The 18,118-nt window shown below is 40.8% G+C and overlaps 1 protein-coding gene across 1 annotated transcript in view; it reads left to right on the top strand.

The window, feature by feature from the left end:
- Nucleotides 1-18,118, top strand: part of sema3fa (sema domain, immunoglobulin domain (Ig), short basic domain, secreted, (semaphorin) 3Fa) — a 47,782-nt gene that overhangs the window by 28,217 nt on the left and 1,447 nt on the right. The window contains exons 2-14 of the mRNA XM_070837700.1: nt 371-531; nt 618-680; nt 3,138-3,257; nt 4,738-4,827; nt 6,764-6,857; nt 8,251-8,370; nt 10,225-10,364; nt 11,750-11,864; nt 15,960-16,029; nt 16,835-16,979; nt 17,106-17,328; nt 17,563-17,651; nt 17,804-17,845. Coding sequence (XP_070693801.1) covers nt 371-531; nt 618-680; nt 3,138-3,257; nt 4,738-4,827; nt 6,764-6,857; nt 8,251-8,370; nt 10,225-10,364; nt 11,750-11,864; nt 15,960-16,029; nt 16,835-16,979; nt 17,106-17,328; nt 17,563-17,651; nt 17,804-17,845 — 1,472 coding nt within the window. The remainder of the gene's footprint in view (nt 1-370; nt 532-617; nt 681-3,137; nt 3,258-4,737; nt 4,828-6,763; nt 6,858-8,250; nt 8,371-10,224; nt 10,365-11,749; nt 11,865-15,959; nt 16,030-16,834; nt 16,980-17,105; nt 17,329-17,562; nt 17,652-17,803; nt 17,846-18,118) is intronic.

The raw sequence follows: 18,118 nt of genomic DNA on the forward strand, positions 1-18,118 counted from the left end.
TCTCAAAACCAGATTTAGCCGATAATGACAGGATGTAACAGTAGTGCTGAAGAAACGGCTTCTGTATATTAATTTAGTCTGAGGGAAGATTTGCTGCATCATTAGTATACTATCATGACGTCAACATTTGTTTTTTGTGGTTTAGATCTGTAAGCAGAGATAGGATTACCCCTAGTACAGAAATAATTAAATAACTTTAACAAACCATAGGGCATCTCTGTGGCAAAATTGAGCAGCCTACAGATCTCCTGGGACCATGCCTGTGGTTTGAGTTTCACAATTTTATTGTTTTGTTTTTTTTTACTACAGTATTGCAGGTGCAGTTTGAAGGAAAAACATTTATTTTCCCACTCTTTTCGCCTCTTCATAGAGTTAAAGTCGACTGGCACCGCTCACCACTTCTCCTTTTTGCTGAACTCAACCGACTATCGGATCCTTCGCATGGATGAGGACCACGACCGCATGTATGTGGGCAGCAAAGATTATATCCTCTCTCTGGATCTGCACGACATCAACAAAGAGCCGCTCATAGTAAGAAACATCCCACATAAACAATAATCCCATATGAACTCCACACAAGTTTACATCTAACCAGTTTGTTAATCTCCTCTTGTCAGATCCACTGGCCTGTTGCCCCTCAGAGGAAGACTGAATGTGTCCTGTCAGGGAAAGACACCAATGTAAGTACTCAGGTAACATGATGTTAAATGAATAGGAGCACTGGCACAATTAGTTCAATAATTAATCTGTCAATTGACAGAAAATTACCAACAATTTTGACAATAATTTAACCAATTATAAATTAAAATTAAACATTTACTTTGAAAATATTTTACAGGTAAAACTGCCAAACATTTTCCAGTTCCTGCTTCTTAAATATACAGTAAAGATTTACAGTGTCTGTCAGTTTTATATTATTGTAAATTGATTATATTTGGGCGTTTACATAATTGTTGGTCAGATTTTAAACATTTTAAGGACTAAACAATTATTTAGCTAGTTGAAAAAAATAATGGACAAAGTAATCGATAGTAAAAGCTACCAAGAGTTGCAGTACAAAAAGTCCCACGTCCCAGACCCCTGATGTACCAGCTGATAAAACCACCACTACAAACCTCCTTTTTGACCTGCTGCACATTTTACCATTTTATCTGGTGATACTCTCGTATCGTGTGTTTATAGTGCGTCTCTTTGGCGACACGTAGGATTTGGATATGGCTCTGGGGTCAGGGGAGGACATCTTAAAGCTCCTTCCAGCGTGTGACTCGCTATGAAGCTCTTATTTACTGATTGCTGATTGCATACAGCTGCTGCCAATTAAGCTCCAGCAGGAACTTGGAACGTGTGACGTTCAATTGTCTTCATTGAGCGCTGAAAACAGTCTCCATCCACTAGCTTACATATCTCATACATATAGATATTTCTATTTCATCTGGGGTTTTTTTTGTGTCTTTTTTTTAACATAATCTAATTTTCTTTTTGCACAATAATTATTTTACCCTGTGTTGTCCAGACAGGCAGACAAAATGAATTAGCCACTGGAAGCTACAGGCCTGTCTGAAGTGTTAATGCGCTTCAGATATTCAAACACAGCCACCGCCTGTGCAGCCCCCACACGGAAACTCATCATTGAAATTCATATAAAAACCAGATCCTTCTCTTTTGATTTTGTTCACACATTCTGACCCCCCTTCACCTCCCCGAAACACACACACACACACACACACACACACACACACACATACACACACACACACACACTCATCTCACTCATGTTAGGGGTGAACGCTGGCAGGAGCGGTGAGCACCGACAGGGTGATGAGGCTCTGGCTAATAACCCTGCTCTCCCCTGCTGGTAGAGAGCACAGGCTGCTGTTTATCCAACTGGAATGTTCATTTATGCGTGTTTGGTGACCCAAGCCTCACACCGCCTCTGGCTACATCGTATTGGCCGCTGTATGTTCGTGTGTGCATGTATGAGCCTCTCCGTGTGCGTGTGTATATGTGTGTCAGAGGTAGGTTTGAGATTTCATCACTAAAATAAGAAATAAAATTGGCTACTGGGAAGAATCTTGGCAGTCCAGGCCGCTCTTTAGGGAATGACAGATGATGACAATTCAAAAGCAATTCAGAGGGGATGTCGGTTCAGGCAGGAGGTCAAAGGCAATCATCCCCACTGTGCTCTCTGTGGGAGAACACAACTGTGCGCTGAATAATACACGCAGGCCTGCATGCGTAAACACACACACACACACATCCTCTCAAACCTGTGACTTATGCATCTGTCGTGTTGCTAAGATCTGCCAAAATGGCTCATCCCCCATCCTGCATATAATCTTTTTTTATGCTTGGTACATCCTTTCTTTTTCGCCAGCTGTCACTAGCAACCGACATGACGGACAATTCTGAGCAGATATCACTGGCCTGCACGTCTCTGTAGTTGGAAGTTTGATTTGGGAGGATTGAGACGAGGAAGGCCGACAGCTGGTCAGAAAAAAATAGAGATTAGAGAGCCGCAAACCTCGAAAGCACAGAGCTGTTTTCACCAGCAGCACGTCTTTGTCTGCACTCCAAAGAGAAAAGTGTTGTTCTCGTCTAAATTCTTACCAGTGAAATAGTTACAGTTGAGATTTTTTAAATCGCTCACAACAACAAGCACGTCTTTATGTCTTCTTCTAACCAACTCTAATTGGATTTTAAAATCTCTACTTAAAACCAAAATGTTCACTCAACAGTCTTGTTTGGTCTAACCAAAATGTTTTTCAGTTGTCAAGCCTGACAGAACATTGAATTGGGTTTACCCTCATACATGCTCCACAGCTCAAATACACTGCTTTTCTTGGTTTCTGCCACACTCTTATATGGTGTTTGGAAACATTTTTCCTGTGACAGTGTGGTCCGATCTGAAGCCTGGGCCAGGCCGACACACTGAGCCAGAGTACAGAGCTGCCAAACACAAGCCAGCCAACAGCGGAAATGATAGATGTGATGGTTTTAAGCCAGGCAGAGGGGTTATTAACCATCAGTGGGGCATTATGTATTATGTAACCCTTTTTTCCATTGAATTTTCGTGATCCGAATTGTTTCTTTTTACCCATGTCACTAATCCTGTTTGGTTTTGTTGTGCTCGGCCTCAGGGGGAATGTGGAAACTTCATCCGTCTGATTGAGCCGTGGAACCGGACCCACCTGTATGTGTGTGGAACGGGCGCGTACAACCCCATCTGCACCTACGTGGACCGAGGACGCAGGTCACAGGTAACCAGAGACACAGTCGAGCTGCCATGGAGACATTTTGACCTTAACTGTCCGCTTCTTTTGAGAACCGCATCTGTCAATCAATCTCGGGTCACAGAATTTCCTTCTGCTCTTGCTCCTCAGTTTCATGGGCTCTGCTTGTCTTCCATCATTTTCTGCCTCTTAGTTTTCATCGATTTGTGCTGTTTCACAGTCTGAGGATCTGAAAGAATAAAGCTCACGGCCATTCCTCCCCAGATCTCTATTATTATTGCAAAATTGCTGTTGGTGAGGTACCTAACTGCCACCACTCAGAGATCGTTGAGGCACCAATCTTCTCTTACCGCTGGGAATAGCACATTGACAGTATATCTATAGCAAATACCCTTCCTCGTATCCCCCCCCCCACCTGTTTATACACTACAGAGCCTGTGGCCTGTCTCTCTCTCTCTCTGGCTGAGAGCCTCTGAAAGGCCGTCATTACTGATGGAGCCTCTCATCCGTCATCAGCCTTGTAGCCTATTCCCTATCCCTCCCTCGCTCTAGCACGACGGCCGCGCAGAGCTGCAGCAGCTGCCGGCCGAGCTACAGTCCACACACTTACATTCACCACACTGCCTGTTTAGTCTCACTGTTCAAATGAAGGGTTCATATTTCAATGTAAAGGTCAGTCTGCCTCTTGTCATTCAGCTTCTCCCCTAAGGCCCAAATGCTATGTTACTTCACACTGTAAAGATTTTCTTCAGCGTGGATACGTGTAAACATAAACCAACTGTTCCGAAATTGTTCCGCTTCACACACAGAGGGCTTCACACATTTTTAGTCCTCAGTTTCTCAACTTTTTCCCTTAGCTGCAAACTTTGTCCTTTAACTGCATCATTCCTCCTGCTTTTTTTTGATGCTGCTTCAGAACTCTGTGTCTCAACCTGTTGCGCTCAACGTCAGACGCCTACACTTTTAGAAAAAGCTTTCAAAAATCCAAACTTTTTTAGTGTAGATTTATTCATGTATGCTGAAGATGACTAATAACAAGTTGAAATAATAAATATTGAACTATCTATATTCTGATATTTGTTTTAATTTATTCTATCCTTCACTTTATTTGATGCAGCTGGATGTCGTGCATTTTTTTCAGTTATCACTTGTCTCATTTTGTTTCATTTCCTTTTCTATTTTCTTTCCCAGCACTGCATGGTTTATGCATGGAGTTCGCAGCTGTGTTTGCATGACACTGAGTCTAATCTAACATCGTTACTAAATAATGGATGCCATCCACTGGGCTCTCTTCACTCTACTTTGACCTAGACTTTGACATTTTTCTTTCAGTTTTTTAGAATTGTTCGTCTTTGTCGAGTCTACTTGTTTTTTCCAGACCTTCATTTTTACACTTTCCTATTTTCGTCCTCTGTAATGTCGTGGTCATCGTCAGGTTAAATTCATTTTGTGCTGGGCTCTCGAATGTCGTAATGAGATGGCCCACTGTGCCATGTCTCTGTTTTAGGGGTTCCACTACCTACAGTCAGCCCAATCTGGAGGGAGAACGAGTCGGGCAGCAGATTACAGCTCTCCGTCAGAGCCTTTGGAGGCGAAGGTGGGCTGGAGGGAGTTTTTTTAAAGGCTCTTTAAAGCAACTACAAGGAAGTTTCATATTGTGTACATTTTGGTGTTTCCCAGAATGAACTGCCTTGTGTCACGAAGATCTTGATGGAGCTAGCATGTGCATTTAATTGGGAAGCGAGTGAAAGAAAGACGCCACTTATTTTTATATATATATATATATATATATATATATATATATATATATATATATATATATATATATATATTATTTTTATATTTATTGACATTTTTCTTTTTTAAACAGCTGTTTGCAGGATGTATTGGCAATATGGCGATGGTGAAGCAAGGGAAACAAAAGTAAAATGTTGACTTGTGTTTTCACCTGATCACGTTTTCTTTTATCTTTAATTTTTGTTATTCCCTCAGTTCTTTTAGTCAGTGCTGATCCTGCCCCAGTATCATCCATAACCACAAAACATAACCTCAAAAATAAAATGATTTTTAGAAAAATGCTCCTGCTTTCTTTTAATTGGCTAACGTAATACTCACTGCTCTTCCATTTTGTGTGTTGTAACTCACTTCGTCTGATTTCACAGTGAATCAGAACTGGGAACGAGCATGTAGAATAACAAAATACACATAGCCACTCTTCTCTGTGAGCATCTTGTTTTCTTATGAAGGTGCTGTAGAGGCACCAATATTAAACTGTTTCATAAGCAGCTAAAAACTCCTAACTCATCTATCCAAAAACCAACTGCTTTTCACAGATCGTATAGCAACTAAATAGCTTGAACTGATCTGCCAGATCTTGAAAAAATTATACAATTAAAATATTAACTGTGAATATGTTTTCAAATTTAGAAACTTGCTTCCTTCCAATAACACTCACTGCTTTGTAAAAGTACTATTCTCATGCCAGAGGAGCCTTCAAAGGCCCTGAATCACCAGAATCTATGAGCAGTGGGCTCCAACATGAACACAAAATCTGCCTTTAAGTCAGGACAATTTGTGGGGGGGTTCCATGAAATACTTCTGTATTTGTTTTCTGTCTGTATATTTCTCACGGGCTTGAGTTTAGTGGGCTTAGTTACCAAATGATGTCACATTCGTCTGATGAAAGCAGTATTTTCGAATATCAAGCTCTTGTCAAATTATGATATAGGATTTTTTTCCCAATCTTTAACTATTGATGATGCATATTTAGCCATGAACATTAATGTTATCGGAAAAATACAAACACAGTTTTGGGGATAGTAGCTATATAACCATTTGAAAACTATTTAAGCTTTTAATCAAAATATGCTATGCCGCAGTTACTCTCACCTTTGAGGCTGATTTATTAGTTATTCCAAATGGTTTTCATCCACACACACATTCTGTACTGTATCTTGTTACTGAAAAATATCAAGATATCCAAGAGAGGGTTATAAACTCAGCTTTGACTTTATTCTGCTTTCACTTACATATTTCCTACCTGTCAGACATCATCAGCCAGCTTTGAAGCACCCGAAAAAAAACTCCATGTAGACACGTACCCAGTGTTGACACAGATGTTGAAGATGTCCTCTTGCACTGTGGAATAATGAATTCTTGTTTGAGCCACTAACATCAGAGGCATGGTGGATGAGTTTTGGATTGCTCTCAGCATTTTCCTCCACCTCTCCATCTCACAGATAACTGGCTTTGTATGCTTTTTGTTCCCCTCAGCAGATCCAATAGCGCCGTGAGAGAGTTTGCTTTTCAGCGCCTGTAGGGCCGCAGCTCACACCTCATCATTTTTACTGTGTCTCTAAATTGAAGATACTTTAATAGCATCAGACTAATAATGTGATCAAAGTGCCTCGTACATACTGTATTCAAAGAACAACCATCCGTCTCACACAAAAATGTTTCCTTAAACATAATAAATCTGTTACCAAATGAGAAATGAACACAGAATTATTAATGGTTTTCCTTTACCGTTTTAGGAATACATTTTCCGACTTGAACCTGGTAAAGTGGATTCTGGGAAAGGAAAATGTCCGTATGACCCCAAACTGAACAGCGTCTCTGCTTTGATCAGTAAGTCCCTGCTTTTTTTTTTTCTTTCTTACAACGTGTACAGGCAGCTTTAAATAGCTGTCTCTGGAAAACAAAGAAGTTCTGCAGGATGTTTTCGGTTTTAGTCACTTCAGTTTCTGTGCAAGCCACAAAAGGATTGTTTGTAGCCATATTAATTCTTTGAAGCTCTCTATTATTTTCAGGTTTTGTCAGTGTTTACTTAAAGAAAATCCCTCTGATTATGTGCAATCTGGGGCTGCCATCAATGATTATTTTCATTATCGTTGATTCTGCCTATTATTTTTCCCAAATAATCACTTATCATTTTGTATATAATTGAAAATGAATTGTGAAAACATGCCATTTTTTTTCATTTGCTTCTTTTGTTTTGTCTTTTGTCAGTCCAAAACTCCCAACACAGTCACCTTACAACCATATGAGAAAATCAGCAAATCTTCACATTTGGAAAGCTGCAAGCAGAGTTTTTTTGTCATGTTGTGCTAATCATTTGACTCCAGTACAGTTCTATTTTTTTTTTAATATGTTCACTTGACAACTGATGCGTCCGCTCTCATATCAGTGGGTGGTCTTTTGTTGTCAGCAGCTTACAGGTGGTCAAACATGGCTGCTGATCAGTGACCTCCTGCCCTGCATGAGTGTGTGTGTGTCTGTGTGTGCTGTGAATGAGAAAGACAGACACAGACCCTCTCTTTTCCTTCACTATGTCAGCTCAATTCCAGCTGACCCGAGAAAAAACTGCAACACCACGAAAATCGGCTACAGGTTGTCTTACATAGCTGGCAAAGGAGAGACATACCTTACTGAAGACAACAAAGGAAGCTGGAATTCCCCTGGTTTTGGCGTTTAGTTATTTTTTATACTTAATACTTTTTTGCCATCTCTCACTTACCTCGTCACTACAGTAGACAGCCAGCAGAGACTTTAGGTTGTAGTAAAACCTAAAGTCATGTAGTAAAAATGTCCTTGATACATCTGTCTGATGTCGTCACACTAACAGGCCTGATGAGAAGGCTTCATAATCAAACTCTGATTGAACCCTGAACTCGACGCCACTAATCCAGCTGACATGAAACTGTGTAAAGCCAGCTGTCCTTACACTGATTGGGCTAATGATTGTGATATAAGTATGATAGCAATATGATTGTGAGGTCAACATTTCTAACTCAGACGTGACATTTCTGACACCACTGGACAAGATTCGATGAGATTTTTTAAACCATGGTGTATTTTGGCAATGGAAAAAAAGAAAACACAAACCTGGAAAGATGATGCAACCTTTTAAAGTTTCAATTAGACATGTTAGACAATGTGTTCTCTACTTTAATCTGACACATTTTAATCCGTCATGACTTCACCTCTGCAACACGCTTCCTTCTTTCTCTGTGACTGACAGATGGAGAGCTGTATGCAGGAGTCTACATTGATTTCATGGGAACAGACTCTGCTATCTTCCGTACTCTGGGGAAGCAGACAGCCATGAGGACTGATCAGTACAACTCCAGATGGTTGAACGGTAATGTCTCAACTTGCAGCTTGTTCTGCAGCCAGCATTATTTCTGTCACTCATCTCTTTCCAGACCATTTTTAATTTATTCATCAGCTCCTGATGTACACTGCTGTAGTGTTTCACGCAACTTCTCATATGCTGCTCCGACACCACCCCGCATTGTCCATCCATAGAGCCGTGAAGTCTAGGAATGAGATTGTTGATCTTTCCAGCCAGCTCCACATGACCACATGATCGTTTTAATCGTAGCATAAAATGCACAACTGTAATTGTTGACTGCGTGTCTGCAGAGCCTGACCGCAAGGTCAGTAGTGTAGTAGTGGAGGGAAATTATTGAATGTCAATAGTGACTCGCAGTAGCCTCTGCTCTCTAATGAACCGTGATTGCCACAACGTTATAAATGCTGGTTGGATGCTCTCAGTTGATGTTGCCAAACCAATCATGGCCTCCCTTAGTGAAGCTGGCTCGCAGATTTTCCTCTGACCCTGTTGCCCTGACAACAATCCCCCGGTAGTGGTACACTGAATCAGGACACCTGAGTCCTGCTAATCAGCCATGTGGAATCCCTCGGATGTATCCCCTCCCCCTCTTTCCCTGGTTACCCCCCGGTTTTGGTTTGTCCTCATTTGGGACCCTGGTCGGCCACAGTGGGGAGGGGCACCCTGTGTGGGGCGTGTCCAGCAGTGACCCAGTAAGTCAGCCAGTGGGAGCACACTGTGATGCCATATTGAGCATTGTCACTAGGAAGAAATAAAGGGGTGGGTGAGTTAAAGTGCTGTTCAGGGCCCCAGGCTACTATTATTTATGTTACAACAGTAATCATTCTCACTAGACCTCTGCCTCATCGAGTTTCTCTGTCAAAGCTTAACTGATGTTTGTGGCTGTATCCAGGTCTTCACCCTTTGCAGACTTCACTCAAACATACTATGACATGTTCACTGTCATCACGCCAAGTTTATGAAGGTGTGGCTCTGAGTGACTAAAATACAGGACTTAAGGCAGTACTTTTTTCCATGGATATGACCTTAAGTTCCCAATTATGTATTTTTCTTCAGGGACTACTGCTTTCAAGGACAGTTAAAGAATGGGTTCACATGTTCTCATGTCTGTCTTCAAACAATGGCCAGCTGAAGCTGAGCACATGAACATGTAACAGTTTTTGCTTGCTATTATCATTTCCCCTTTTCATACCATTAATGTAAGTGGGGGACAAAATCCAAAAATACAGTTTAGCTAAAACTAATATGAGGCAAAGAAACACTGTGCAGCAAAATCATCTACACATTAGTTTCATCTGAACTTTAGAGGGATATTTGCACTGAACAAGGGCGGTGGCTTTTGTCCCCCATAATTTACATGCATACAAGCATGTAAGGAAGGGACGTCTTAACAACCAGCATGAACACTGGGAATTATTACAGCTGCCAAAAATGTTTTCACTGTACATATGGGCATATGATTGTTGTTGTATAATGTGATCCTATAAACCTAGGATAAATGAAGTAGCACAAAGGTTGAGGCTGATATGCACAACTTTGACGACTTTAATTGTTTGACAGTTCTGATATTATATTCACATTAAAGGCTTGGCTGGGGATCATCACACCATAGCTTGTCTGTTTTTTGTTCTTTGCTTAGATGATTCCATATTAGCATTCCTTTCTTTAGCATTGTCAGAGCCATATTCCCATAAATTCTGAGTAATATGTTGAGTGACGTCCTATGAAATCTGCAGCACAAGCAGCACTCTTCGGCACTCTTTGTGCCTTTAAGTGAAGTGAAATTTGCAGCCTGCGTGTAGAGCAACATGAACTGTAACGCTGCTAATGCTCTCTCCATCTCTCCTTACTTTTCCACAGATCCCACATTTGTCCATGCACACCTCATCCCAGACAGTGCTGAGAAGAATGATGACAAGCTCTACTTCTTCTTCCGCGAGAAAGCCTCTGAGATGGGCCAAAGTCCCATGACCCAGTCCAGGATAGGGCGGATCTGCCTGGTGAGTTATCACAGCAGTCAGCAAATCTCATGTTGATCCTCACTACTGAAAGGTTTATATGTCTCCATAATGGTTAGTTATAGTCTGTTGTGTGTTTCGTAGTCTCTTAGTGGCCCAGAAAGGAAGTTCCCCATGATCATCAGTAATTGCTGAGCCTGAAACAGTAACACACACCAAATGCCAGTCAGAAAGCAAAATCTTTGGAAAGCTAAGTTTGGAAAGCATTCTGTTATTTTTGTTCCTTTTGATGAAATGTTTGAGTGACACAGTTTACTTTAGTCCACATCTGTATACATGCATAGACATCTATACAAAGCCAGAGCTGTGTTTATCCAGCGATGTAGTGCTATGTAGACAGACAAATACTGACAGAGTGCAAAACTTTCAAATCATCTGTAAATGGACTTCAGAAAAAATGTTTCTCAGGGTGCTCCTGTGTTTGCAAGATGCAGCGCAGACATATTCTCAATAACTTGGTTTTTGCAGGTTTTTGCAGATATGTGGTCATAAACCAAAGTACGTTTACGTTTGGTGCTCAAACGTCAGGAGATCACCAAATTCATTACAACCTGCAGTTTGGTGCCAATCTATCAAGTTGACACTGAGATATGTCACTAAGTGAAAAGTTGACCTTATTTTGGTCCAAGAGGATCACCAAAGTCAGTAGCATTGATTCTACAACTTGATTGTTGTGGAACTTGATTATCTTTCACAAGTCATGACATTATGGCAGTCCATTCGATAGCTGTCCAGATCTTTAACTCTAAACCACAAATGTCGACCTGCTGGTGGTGCTAGAAACAAAGTCAAGGGATCATTAAAGTGAGTAAGCTTCATCCTCTGGGCACCATGAATGCTTGGTCCACACTGAAACATCTCAACACACATGGTAGGTTGGCATGGAATACTGTACAAAATGGTGGGCCAACACTGCCAACACTGCCATCCTTAGAGCCATGCTGCTAGCGTGATTAATAAAAACACTGTAGAAAATTCTCTGGAAGATATTAGGACATGTTTCCTTTTTACCAAAAAGCACAAGAAACAGACTTCTTCCACACTTGATGTTACAGAAGATAAAGATAGATACCAAATGTATGTCTTCCAGCTCTGCAAATCATTTGGACACCGTAAAATGTGTCGGGTTCCAGCCCATGAATCATTTTTCCAAGGCTTGAATCTTTACCTCAGCAGTAGAAGTTGGCTGACCTCCTCCGCAGATGGGCCAAGCTGAAACACAGAGCGGATCTTTATTCATACGGGCCCAATAACAACACAGCCAGTGCAGTTAGTTTGGACAGTTGTTTTAAACAGCTGTTGGTCAGACGTTGGTCAGACTTCCCGTAGAGCTCAGTGGGTGACTACTGTGTATCTTCTCCCCGCAGAATGACGACGGTGGACACTGCTGTCTGGTCAACAAGTGGAGCACATTTCTGAAAGCTCGACTCATCTGCTCAGTGCCTGGAGTTGACGGCATTGAGACACACTTTGATGAACTAAGTGAGTTTGAATTATTGTTTCCATGTTTAAGATTCTCCCTTCACTGTATAGCGGCTTTCTTTCATCTCTGGACATTATGCACCAGGTGTTCTGTGTCCACCACCTGTTGATCATTTACACTCCAGTCAGCGTTCAAAACCATCAAACATCTAAAACACTTAATGTGGCAATTTTACAGATCATATTCCACAATTCAGGGAACATATTTTCATGTGCCTAGAGTTGGTCTGAAGCACATAATGAATATGTCTGTGAGCTGACAGTAAAACTGGCAAATGGAAAATGGGAATTCTTACATGACCATGTAACTACAATTCAAAACAAGGATCTCCAGATGGACTTGTTGTTGACAGATTCAGTATCAACAACTTTCTCATTTGGAGAGTTCTCTTCACATTTTGCCCTCCATTTGCTTTGCATACTTTCACCATGATGTTATAGTTGTTAAGGCCTCCAGCATTAACATCTACTCAGATTCTGCTGCAGTTTGTGGGCCAACACTCACTCACTGTATTGTAGGGACACACACACTCAGCAAAGCAGCATTTACAGCAGGATGTGTCTGCTTATGTACTGGGAAGAATCTGAGGGAAGCTGCAGCTTTAGATTAAGGTATCACTGACTCATACATGTAAAGCCTGACATGACTATTCCTTTGAACATCATCACGGCTCCTAACATCCTTTAAGGTGACATGCTTACTGTAAGACTGTGGTCTGCTTTCAAGCACCATCAACATGTTTTTTGAGGGGGTTTTTTTTGCAGAGAATTTGCACGAAAAAAAAAAAAAAAAAACAAGAGCTAGAAAAGCAAATACACACACGCATACAGAGTAATCAAAGTAATGAGCAGCTGGGATCAGTCCGACCCCCTGTGGATCATCCCGGCCTGTCCATCATTCACATGACTGACAGGATTAGGGAGGGATTTGTAGTATCCTTGAAATTATACTGACTGGTGGTATGAGCAGCAAATCTTTCACTACTTTCCACTGTGTTTTTTTTCACTGCATTTTATTAAAATAATGTGCTTTCTGGGAATACAACTCTTAATTTCACCCAAACATTTGATGATGGAAAGATTTAACAATTAATTGTGATTGCCTTGAGCCCTCTCTTTCAAGTTAAACTCAAATTAAAAATGTTCAAGTTTCATGTCTTTCAGTGGCAGCTTGTAAAATAAAATGGTATAAAATTAATTTACTACATGAATTTTACCTTCTGCGGAGTACCATGTGTGACATCTTTGAGGACAGCAGTCAGTTTTGGTGCCACAGGATAGATTTCATGCCACACAATGGGAAAAAAAATTATTTGGAATAACTACAACTTGATACACTCCTCTCAGAATTTTATGTCATTAGACATGTTTGATGCACAAAAAGCAATTTTGTTGCACAAAGTGCTGTCACGCTTTTCATTCAAAGTCTTAGAAATGAATGTAGTTATTATACTATAATTATTAAAAATAAATAATCTCATATATTAGCAATATAAAATGCAGCATGTGACTTATAGTGTGGTTTTTTTTTTTATGCTTGAACACACTGCATAGACTACAGCTGAGAGCCACCTGCATGCACATATCATTCAGATTTTGCCCATTTATTGTGACGGTGTTGAATAATTCACCCAGTAACTGTGCTTCAATCAGCTGTGAGCTAAAAGTATACTAACATCTCTTAGTCCTGCTGTGATGAGGCTTTGCAGTTTGCAAATGTATGTTATGCATTAAGAGCACTCAGTGTCAGTGACTCTGTCAGCGTCGCTGTACTTTTTTAGTCTATCCACAGCGCAGCAGGTCAGTTGTAGCTTCGGTGCAGATGAGCTCTCATGGTGAGGTCATTGTGAGTCCTGAGGTGCAGTGCAACATCCCACAGCTCTGTGGCCGTCCTTCCCACAACCACAGACTGTCTGGTAGAAATGTATTCTGTCTCCAGTCCTGCTGGTCCTGATGGAGCCCAGCAGAGGCATTAGAGTGGTTGTATGAGGACTCAGGGGAGAGAGTGGAGTAGATTCAGATGGTGAGGCAGTCAGGGCTAACAGAAGAGAAAGCATTTAGTGTTTCACCGAGGGAGAGGAAGAATATAAAGACAGAGGGAAAGAGACACACAGACATAAGGGAGGTGAAAATGTCTACCAGACAAAAATGAGAATGAATGTGTGGGCGATAAAGTTTTATTGCCTTTTCTGAAATGTAATTATGGAGTGAAACATTGAAACATTTTTTCACTGGGTTGTTTTTTGTCACTTTAGTCCACAAATCCCCAAACCTCTTTACAGTATATGAGGACATAGGTCCTTTTTGATGTCGCTTTTTGTATTATTTTTTTCAAATTTCTCTATAAATATTCTAAGTAGACATTTTAACAACATGTTTTAGGTGCATGTCCTTAAAGTAGGTATCAAAGAGCTAATGATACATTATCCGGTAATTATTCACTATGAGTTCATCATGCACTTTTGTTTGCTCATCAAACAAACCTTATTTATTTCTGCTCCGTGTTCTTTCTACACTTAGAGTAATCAGAGACACTTCTCTGCTAATGTGACGCTGAGAGCATCTCAAAGACACATCAGACACAAAAGTTGCAATGATGCAACTTGTTCCAGTTCTCTGCTGATTTATTTCTTTTCTCTTTCACGTTGCGTTCGTTGTGTAGCCAGGAGGCCTGTCACACTGGCGTCAGATGGGTTATGAATTTCTACTTTGTTTGCCAAAAGTTAATTTTTACATTACTGAGCAGCCATTACCTGTCATTTTTATACCTTGGCACGCAAGGCAATCTTTTTCTGAAATGATTTTGAAGTCTTGATCAAAGGACAATTTGTTGATTTGCAACTTTAAAGAGTCAGAAATGACGTTTTCGTACAAGTCATGCGAATTTAAGCTAACCCGTGTTTATATTGTGCATACTCGACAAGGCCAAGTGCATCAGGATCAGGCCATGTGTTATTACATTTCACCATCAATTCTACATGCATAATTGTAGCTTAACATCTTGTTCTTTTACATGCGGCTACTCGCGTTCATTGAGAGACTTCTGAGCAGGTGGCTGCTGTTTTAACTTTTCAGATAACTATGAAAAAAATGCTAATAATAATAATGATTAAGTTATAAAAGAGAGGATCTTTATTGTAGTTTGTGTTTTCTAAAGACTTTTGACTATATGTAATTATTGTCCCTTTAAAACAAGCAATCTGAGCAATTTTTACTACATATAATTTCCCGTTCTTCATTGTTTTTCCTTGCTCTTTTCTTTCATGAAGCCATCAGAGGAGACGCAGGGTTCACAACTGCCTGACAGTCATTGGATGCATATGGCTCCTATTAAAGTCGTGTTTCACCAGAGATCTCCATTTCACTTATATTCCCTGCTGAGACTCACGAACTGTAGTTTCAGCTTTGGAAGAGTTTGGATTCAGGATCTCGTTGAGGCTCTAGTGCCCATAATTCATGCGGAGCTCTCCCTTAACTCTCCCTCCTAGGAAGCAAGAAGTCTCCATATGTCATAATTACAATTACTTTAGGTTGGAACCAGGTGGACACAAGGAGCTGATGATAATTCGGATGATTTGATAAAACGCTGTATTTTCGTTGTGTGACTGTTCGTCGTGACAATTATTGTGCTTCTGCAGAAAGCACATCAATGCTGGATTGTAACTAAGAATACTTAATCAATACTTTTGAGGTATATGCATGCATTACTCCACTACATTTATTTGGCAGCTGTAGATACTTAGATTTAGATTAAGATTTTATATACAAAAACACATGAAAATTACATGAAAACTTGTTGAATACAGTGTCTAAGATTAAACCAGTGGTTCGCCACCTGTTTGGCTCGGGGCCCCTTTGGTTGGAGCTCCTTGTAACATGTTTTAGGCGTCTGAGAGAGGGAGCTCCCCTCTAAACTTCAACAGATAACTATTTGGAAAAAATACTGCAGATATTAGAAAAAAGTCCAACATATGAACACATTTGCGTTGCAGAACTTTGTGTTTTTGTTAATTGTTGTCAAAGTGCTTTTACTTAATGATCTGAGTACTTTATAAGTGTGACTAATTACTGTAAATTCTGTCTTTTATCTATTAGGAGATGTGTATATCCAGCCAACTCAAGACACAAAGAATCCTGTCATCTACGGCGTCTTCTCCGTTTCAGGGTAAATCACTGACAGCTTTCTCAAACTCTCTAAGTTTCATGCAGTTTGGAGGGAAGGTGTATTTTGGTTTCCTCCTCCAGTTTTTTTGTATTCGTTTTCACTCAAGTTGTCAGCTCTCTCTGATATTGAAATGCTGTGTTGCGTATGGCCTGTCAGATTCAAGCTACAAAGACAAAGCAGACTGTGAATCTGGAGCCCAGACGGAGTCGCGCTCCTCTGAGAGACAGAGGGAGCCTATAGTTGCTCATAGGTCAGGTTTGATAGCAAACTCCTATTCAACACATAGCATTAAAATTCAAGGGAACCAACCAGACCTGTAAATTGAGATTCTGACTGCAGACAGGCAGGGAGAGGTATAATAGAGCCATAATAAACATGTCTTGATTAATGTATTTGAGAAACAAATACTGTTATTTTTTCCATCCTCTCCTTAGGCATCAGGCACGTTTAAACCCAGCTGATAAAAACACATGTGGTGCTAATGATAGAGGCCCATGACAGGAGTTACAAACATCATACACCCACCACACAGCAGCAAGGCCTGAGCTCTGGCGATTCTCTGCAGTATGTGGGTGTTTGTATGTCAGTGTGTCAGACAGCTTGACTCTAGTTGAATCGGTTTGAGAGTGTGTTTGTGTGTCATAATGTTTCAGAGCGGTGCTGTAAGAGGCCGGCTGAATACGTGGGAAGGAAGTAGATTCTACCAGCCGCAGAGAACACCCGTAGTAATTATCTCAGGGAGTTGATCTGCATCCTCTAGCTGCTGTTTCTGTATGTTCACCCTTTTCCTCCTGCCCTCCTCCAGATCTGTGTTTAAAGGCTCAGCAGTGTGTGTCTACTCCATGGCTGACATCCGAATGGTCTTCAATGGGCCTTTTGCCCACAAGGAGGGGCCCAACTACCAATGGGTGGCGTACACTGGGAAGATCCCCTACCCACGACCTGGCACTGTGAGTCATAGACGATGAAAACTCACGAATACTCATACATAAAATCTGACATCCTTTTTATAAGAACATGTTATTCTTATTTGGTAAATTACATGTTTGACTGTTGGATCTCTTTTTTGTCAACAGTGTCCTGGAGGCACTTTCACCCCCAACATGAAATCCACAAAGGATTACCCAGATGAGGTTATTAACTTCATGAGAAACCACCCCACCATGTACAACGCTGTATACCCAGTGCACAAGCGCCCCCTGGTGGTCAGAACCAACGTGGACTATGAGTTCACCACTATTGCAGTGGACCAAGTGGCAGCTGCTGATGGGAACTACGAGGTGCTCTTTCTGGGAACAGGTCGGTACTCCAAGGCCTTAACTGACATCACATCCAGTAACCTATAAGCCACATCATTGTACAGTTTGAAATTTATTGTCAAATAACAGACCTCTAGCCTAGAGGATCTGCGTTGCCCCTAAATGTAGGAATTCTCAAAGCAGTTTTTAGTTTAAAAAAAAAACATATATTTAAGTGGATAGATGAAATGAATGCAGCCTGGGTATGACAGTAAGGTCCCTTTTTGTTTTACAGATCGAGGGACAGTCCAGAAAGTGATTGTCCTGCCTAGAGACGACTTGCAGACAGAGGAGCTGGTCTTAGAGGAAGTGGAGGTCTTCAAGGTCGGTCCTCTGGTTTCACTTTATTTACTCTTTTTCTTTCAGTTCCTCTCCTACATTGATGTTTATTGTGTTTGTTATCTGTGACAAAAAAATAAAAAACTGAATATTCATTGTCTGCTCACCGAGCGTTGTTGTTTACTGTATCGCTGCAGGTTCCCACCTCAATTACCACCATGAAGATTTCATCAAAACGGGTGAGTTGCTTTTGAGTGGTTTAGTCGTTAAATAAGTAAACTGTATTGCAGCAATGAATTCGTAGGAAGGTTATATAGAGAAAGGTTGAGGTTGGTATAGAAGGTTGTATAGAGAATTGACAGTGTTCAAATGGTAGACATACAGTCGATCATTACACTTATTTTCCAGCGCCACCTTGAGAGTTTATACATCAGTCCACAGCAGGACAGCTGTATATGCAAAAATAGATATTTTGTAATGAATATTTTTGGCTCTAAATGGAGCACTTCTTT

This window comes from Pempheris klunzingeri, chromosome 2, assembly GCF_042242105.1.
Source record: "Pempheris klunzingeri isolate RE-2024b chromosome 2, fPemKlu1.hap1, whole genome shotgun sequence".
Taxonomy (NCBI): domain Eukaryota; kingdom Metazoa; phylum Chordata; class Actinopteri; order Acropomatiformes; family Pempheridae; genus Pempheris; species Pempheris klunzingeri.